The sequence below is a fragment of the Brassica napus genome, chromosome C9 (genome assembly GCF_020379485.1).
Source record: "Brassica napus cultivar Da-Ae chromosome C9, Da-Ae, whole genome shotgun sequence".
Taxonomy (NCBI): Eukaryota; Viridiplantae; Streptophyta; class Magnoliopsida; order Brassicales; family Brassicaceae; genus Brassica; species Brassica napus.
This window is the reverse complement of record NC_063452.1, coordinates 53,779,694-53,786,753: the sequence shown is the minus strand read 5'-3', so window position 1 is coordinate 53,786,753 and position 7,060 is coordinate 53,779,694. Positions and strand designations below refer to the sequence as shown.

The window sequence follows — 7,060 nt, the reverse complement described above, 5'->3', positions numbered from 1 at the left end:
AGTAACACGACTGAACCGGCGAAGCTCACTGAGCCACAACACAACTCCCTCAAAATAACTCAAACAAAGCAGCAAAAAAGAAATGTGGATGGACCACATAACCCACCGCAATGAAGAAACTCCTCCACTTCATCTAATCAAAGAGCTGTTCCTCTGAACAAACAAGAGATCCCTCCGCAAGCAAAAGCTCACCAGACCCACACCAAGTCGCTCTCCCCCCAAACCTGACCCAGATTTGGAAAGGCACCGAATCGAAACTACCCTCCTGTGAAGCCCCTCCCCGACGTGACAGCCCTTGCCTCGCCGATTTAGATCCTCCAGAAACTCCATGGAAATCCAGAGCAGCGCGCATCTCGATGCAGTGCGAGAAAGACGAAATCGGAAGAGAACATGAAAACTGACAAAAGAACTATAAAGAGAAGAGGAGGAGAGGGCTCTCACGGCGACGAACCACCGGATACGCCCCTCCTCTGATCTGATTCTGTTGACGGCACTTCTAGGGTTTTCGAGGGATGCTTCATTCCGTGAGACTGCTTCTCTCATTTTAGTTTAAATATATATATATATATATAGGGAGAATTGCCAAGTGTGACTCAAAACTTGGAGTCAAACCCAAAACAATACCCCAACTTGGGTCAAAAGCAAAAGTAACCTAAAAGGCTATTGAAATTACAACTATCCCCTTGTGACCAAACAAAAAAACGGAATTCTTTTTACGTTTCTACCCCTCGCAAGTCGTCTGTTTAGACGACTTGAAAATAAGTCGTCCTGACGACTTAACTTAAAGTCGTCTGGACAGTTAGTCTTAAACATAATTTAAAAATTTTGTAAAAAATATTTTGATAAGTGAAAAATGGGAATTATGTAATTAACATATGTCTTAGGAGGTATAAATTAAGATATAACAAATTTCAATTGTTTTCAGCATAGATGAGTGAAAGTAGTGAGTCATGATATTCTTAAGTTTTTGTTTCATCAACATATGTTGTAGTATTGTATGTGTTCTTAGGGTTAGATTTTGGAAAGCATTAAAACCGTTTTTGAAAATTTTTAAAATTACTTATGCGTGTTCATTTCTGTGTATAGTAAACACTATTTAAGTATAATTTGATTTTATAACGTGGTTAGTTAGTTAATCTAGTCATTTTAGTTTAGGGGTTCATTTTAGGGTCTAGGACGACTTAATATTTTGTCGTCTGAAAACAGACGACTAAATATTAAGTCGTCTGTTGTACATTATCAGCCAGAATAAGTCGTCTAAACCGGACCAAACCTTAAAGTTTACCAATGTAATTTTAAAGCTAACCGGATTATTTACCCAATATATAAGGTGATTTTTTTTTTTGTTTCATTTTTCGCGATATTCAGAAACCCTAACAGTTCTCTCTCAAAGGCGATTTCGAATTCCCACGATTTCCGAACAAACCATCGTTCTCAACATCGGCTATCTATCTCACTTCATTCTCACCGTTGTCGCCGCAGCTTCTTCTAACCCTAGCGCCGCCGATTCCTCTAAACCCTAGCGCCGCCGATTCCTCTAAACCCTAGCGCCGCCGCTTCCACTATTTCCGAACAAACCGTCGCCCTCGCCACCGTGGTCACCAACGTTCTAAACACTAGCGCCGCCGCTTCTTCTAAACCCTAGCGCCGCCGCTTCTTCTCTGTAAACCTTAGCGCCGTTTCTCTGTAAACCCTAACGCCGCTAAGTCATCAATCTCGAGGAAAAGATGAACATAAAACGTTGTCTCTATCAATTTACTCATTCTCACCGTTTCACGTTTATTTTTTCAGATCTATAACCGCAATGACGAGTACTCCAACTCCTTCTGCGACTGGAAGACTTGTAAGTAATTTAAGTCGTCTGGAAAGTCTTCCAACTGGACGACTTAGTAGATGACTTAAATATAAGTCGTCCATTTGGAAGACTTTCCAGACGACTTAATTATAAGTCGTCTACTAAGTCGTCTGGACTTATATTGTTGTCTTTGATTATTTTGCAGACAAAAAGGATGGATATTCCAGAACTCCCCCGTAGGTTATACACATCAGGGGAAGAACCAGAAGCCCACAATAGCATTTCGTATCATACGGATAACAGCAAGTTGCATACTGCTCTTAGGAAAGCTCTTACTGATGACGAATTTGAAGAGCTCAAGGAGTCGAGTTTGGGAGTTTTCATCAAGTTCAAGGAGCAGGGATTTGGTTGGGCTTCAAGGCTGGTTCACTACATGCTCAGTTTCAAGCTGGACATTAAGAAGAAGTATGAGATGTGGTCTCTCGTTGGTCCAGAACCTTTGAGGTTTTCACTGTTAGAGTTTGAAAACCTCACTGGTCTAAACTGCGAGTACATCGAGGACCTTGAGACACCAAAATGTGATGTTACCCCAGAGATGGTTTCTTTCTGGGGGATGCTGGGAGTTCATCTGGAAGCTGGGCCAACTACTGATCAGATAATAGCAGCACTGCAGAGATGCGGGGATTGGTCCAGGGAAGATCGCAAGCGGCTCGCGTACCTCTCCATCTTCACTGGATTCATTGAAGGGAGAAAGTTTTCAACCGCTACACGATCTACTCTGGCAAGGCTAGTGATGGATTTAGAACGGTTTGAGAATTATCCATGGGGGAGAGTCGCATTTAAGGTGCTGATGGACTCTTTGTGGAACAAAGAAATTGCTGGCTGTTACACCGTGGATGGGTTTATACAAGTTCTTCAGGTCTGGACGTACACAGCTATGCCGGAATTGGGTGCTAGTATTGGTGGTCCCAGAGCAGACAGTCCGTCTCCACCGATACTGGCTTACGAGGGCAGCAGAGGCCGCAGATCAATGAAAGCTGCTATCTTGAGTCAGGTATTTACTTCAATCCAAAAGACTGCGCAGACGACTTATTATAAGTCGTCTGGAAGGTCGTCCAGCTGGACGACTTATCGGACGACTTAATTAAGTCGTCTGGAAAGTCTTCCATCTGGACGACTTATTAGACGACTTATTATAAGTCGTCTGGAAGGTCTTCCAGCTGGACGACATAGTAGACGACTTATAATTAAGTCGTCTATTTAGTATTTTTTTCAAATATCTAACTCGATTCTTCTATTTACTGCAGACCCGCGTGATCAACTTTGTTGAGAAGGACATTAGTGAAATGTGGCCAAAATGGGACTCTGAGGTTGAGGACCTGCCCGCGGAGAACATCATTAAAGTCATGTATGAGCGGAGACCGTGGAAGTGGACCATGGATTGCTGGGAAGTCACTGGTACTAAGGTCAATACAAAACCTAAGGTTGTGACTCCATCAAAGAAGGCCAAAGAGATGGTTGTGTTGGAGGAGGAGGAGGAGGAGGAGGAAGACAATCCAAGACCTCGGAAGAAAGCTCGTAAAGAGGCTCCTAAAGTGGCTAGTGAAGAGGCTAGAGAAGAGGCTAGAGGGGTGACCAGAGAGGAGTTGGAAATTATGTTCAAGGGCGTAGCTGACTGCATGAAAAAAGGGTTTAATAAGTGCATGAGGGAGTTTAGGAAGTTGTCCGATAGATTGGAAGCTGTGGAGAAGAAGGTTGGTGTCACCAATCAGGCTACCCCTCAAGATAAACAGCCTACCCCTCTTGCCAAAGAAACCGGGGGTAGAAACAAACAGGCTACCCCTCAAGATAAACAACCTACCCCTCTTGCCAAAGAAACCGGGGGTAGAAACAAACAGGCTACCCCTCATGCCAATGAAACCGTGGTTAGTAACCAGCCTCCTCCTCATCAAACCAAACAGCAGCCTCCTCCTCCTCAAAAGAAACAGCAGCAGCCTCCTCCTCCTCAAAAGAAACAGCCTCCTCCTCAAAAGAAACAGCCTCCTCCTCAAAAGAAACAGCCTCCTCAAATCAAAGAGGTTAGTATCAAATCCAGGGTTAACTAGTTGTCCAGACGACTGTAAAAGTTGTCTGGACGACTAGTTGACCCTGGACGACTTAAACGTAAGTTGTCTGGACGACTAGTTGACCACGGAAGACTTAATTTTAAGTCGTCCAGGTCCAACTAGTCGTCCAGACAACTTTTGTTTAAGTCGTCCAGAGTTAACTTGTGTGCAACTTTTATTGCAGAGATGGTTGCCGGAGGATACAGCAACCGAGGCGAACTCGGTAAATAAGACCTCCAAAGAGATTGTTGCTGTCACTTCCACCGATCACCAACCGAGCCTCGCTTCCACCGATCAACAACCGAGCCTCGCTTCCACCGAGCCAAGCGATCCAGTTTCAGAACCGAGCCTGGTTGTATTGGACAAGCGTGCAAAGAGTAAAAGAGCGAAGAAACCTGCTCCCACTGTGAGATCTCCTTATACGGCAGAGAAAAAAAAAGATAAAGTGGGAGCCTATAATCCATTTCCGCCAGTAAACAAAGATCGGTTGAAGGAACTCGCTGATTGGTTGAAAACTGATCCGTAAGTGATTGCTTTACCCATAATAGCTTGATTTAGTCGTCCAAAACTGATTGCTTTTTTTGTTTGCAGTCATTATTTAACTAAGACCGAGGACAAACCACGTACATCACCAACAAGGTGGTACCACTTCCTCCGGACAGCCAGAGGATGGCTGGAAGACTGCGTAAGTCTTCTGCACACGATTTAAGTCGTCTACAAAGTCGTCCAAGTAGACTACTTTCCAGACGACTTATTATAAGTCGTCTGGAAAGTCGTCTACTTGGACGACCACGTAGACGACTTATATTTAAGTCGTCTGGTAACTTCTAACTTGTTATATTTAATATGCAGCATATAGATGCTTGGATTAATGTGCTAAGGCAGAGGTATCAGGAGAACCCACAAGCTTTCAGGAGCGAGCGAATGTGCTTCCTGGATCACAACTTTTCCCAGTCTTGGAGAGAGCAGTATCACCTCTTCAAAACATCGGAACCTGATCACAAAGGTTTAGGAAGAGTTCTACCTGGTGGGGCGTCGTATTTTTATGACGGATCAATACCTTCATTTTGCCAATCAAACAAGAAGTGGGGGGAGGACATTGATGATATCTATGCGCCAGTGAACTTGGACGACAAGCATTGGGTTGCTATTTGGATATCGATCCCTAAGAGGCACATAGTCGTCTGGGACAGCATACCTTCATCTAGTGTACCAGACGCATGGGATGCGATAATGGAGCCTTTTCTCCAGATGGTCCCTTATCTGCTTGTTGAGTGCGCAGCCACCGACGAAATACGGGTCAAATACGGGTTGGAGCCATACACATATGAGAGACCGCTGAAAGGTGTACCCACGGCCAACAATGGTGATTGTGGCGTGTACACTGTAAAGTACATTGAATGTCATGCTCTCGGTGTCTCCTTTGACCCTAAAGACTTTGCTAGGTGCAACGCAAAGAAAATGAGGGATAATATGGCGGTGGATATATGGAAGGAGCTTGTTGATCAGCATCTAAAAGAAAATGTGGATGGTGATAGGTTCGTGGGCTTGTATGATTAGATTAGTGTTTGTATTTGAACTTGTCTTTGTATTTGAATATATAAGTTGAACTTGTAAATATATAAGTTGTAAATATATAAGTTGTCTGGAAGATTAGTGTTTGTATTTGAACTTGTAAATATATAAGTTGTCTGGAAGAAATAAGTCGTCTGGAAGGTTTTCCAACTGGACGACTTACAAATAAGTCGTCTAGAAGGTTTGGACGACTTATTATAAGTCGTCTGGAAGGTTTTCCAACTGGACGACTTACAAATAAGTCGTCTAGAAGGTTTGGACGACTTGAAGGGATAGTAGAAGGTAGTCTAAAAATAAAATACACTTGAAGGGATAGTAGACACCACAATCACACTTTGCATGTTCCAAATCAACCACACAGTCCATTTTGCCACCTTTGACAAAGAAATGCCATCCATCAATTGGTTCGACCGTCATCGTACCCGCTATCTCTTCTCGAACAGCAAGCAAGTATTCAACACCCCCGCTATGTTCAGTTGTGAGACTCAAAGCATCTTGTCTCCTTTTCCAATACCATTTTCCTAACTTCTGCCTTATGAACTCCAGCAGGAACGTAATCGGAAATCCTCTTGCTCGCTTCAGTGCGGAATTAATAGATTCAGCAATGTTGCTTGTTTTTATGTTGAACCTGTTCCCCTTACAATAAACCCTTGACCATAGCCTGACGTCGGCTTTCTCCAAATACGTTGCAAGTTCCGGGTTTGCACTCCGTATCTCAGCCATGTACCGGTCAAAATCGTAAACCGTGTGAGCATAAGCAGCCCCTTTCACCAAGTACATGAGATGTTTCCCTTTAAACTTTTTGACAATGTTATCTTGAAGGTGATAATAACATATTCCTCGGGTTGCCCAAGGAAACACCTTATCACACGCACTTTTAATGGCCTTGTGCCGGTCGGAGACTATCACCAGAGGCTTGTCATGAGATATACAACTAGCCAATTTTGTGAAAAACCATTCCCAAGAAGGTATATCTTCCTCATCCACGATCCCAAAAGCCAATGGGAATATCTGAAAATTGCCATCTTGTGCGGCTGCAACTAACATAGTTCCTCCATACTTTCCACTTAGGTGAGTTCCATCCACCACAATGACCCTTCTCTGATACTTAAAACCTTTGATAGAAGCTCCAAAAGAGAGAAATAGATACTTAAATCTTTTCATAGAATCAAGTTCTATCGCCGTGATAGAATCAGGATTTGCAATGGAGATTTGCTCGAGATATGATGCCAGACGCGAATACCCTTCTTCTGCTGATCCTCTCACCAATCTTTGTGCATATAACAGTGCTCTGTATGAAGTGGTGTAATCAAGCGCCATGCCAAACATGTTCCTCATTGCATCAGTGATATGCTGCGGAGTTATCCCATCAATGATTCCAACACGATCAATGAAAAGACTACCTACATACTTCGGAGTACAGTGTCTCCGCTGAGCGATTCGGTCTCCCGCTGAGCATAAATGTTTTTCCACATACTTTGTTACCCAAAACGTGTTTGTCCCATGTTTGACACTCGCTCTGACCTTCCATCCACAATAGCTAACCGGACATGTTGCCACAACGAGAGTTTTCGTTGATTTGTAT

The 7,060-nt window shown here is 43.4% G+C and overlaps 1 protein-coding gene across 1 annotated transcript; it reads left to right on the top strand.

Moving 5' to 3' along the window:
• The first annotated feature begins 2,009 nt into the window (after positions 1–2,009).
• LOC125592370 lies at positions 2,010–5,685 on the top strand. The gene is made up of 6 exons (XM_048767404.1): positions 2,010–2,849; positions 3,103–3,426; positions 3,568–3,873; positions 4,085–4,422; positions 4,492–4,585; positions 4,753–5,685. Exons 1-6 carry the CDS (start codon positions 2,010–2,012, stop codon positions 5,458–5,460), a joined length of 2,610 nt encoding a protein of 869 aa, XP_048623361.1. The 3' UTR covers positions 5,461–5,685.
• Positions 5,686–7,060: the final 1,375 nt, after the last annotated feature.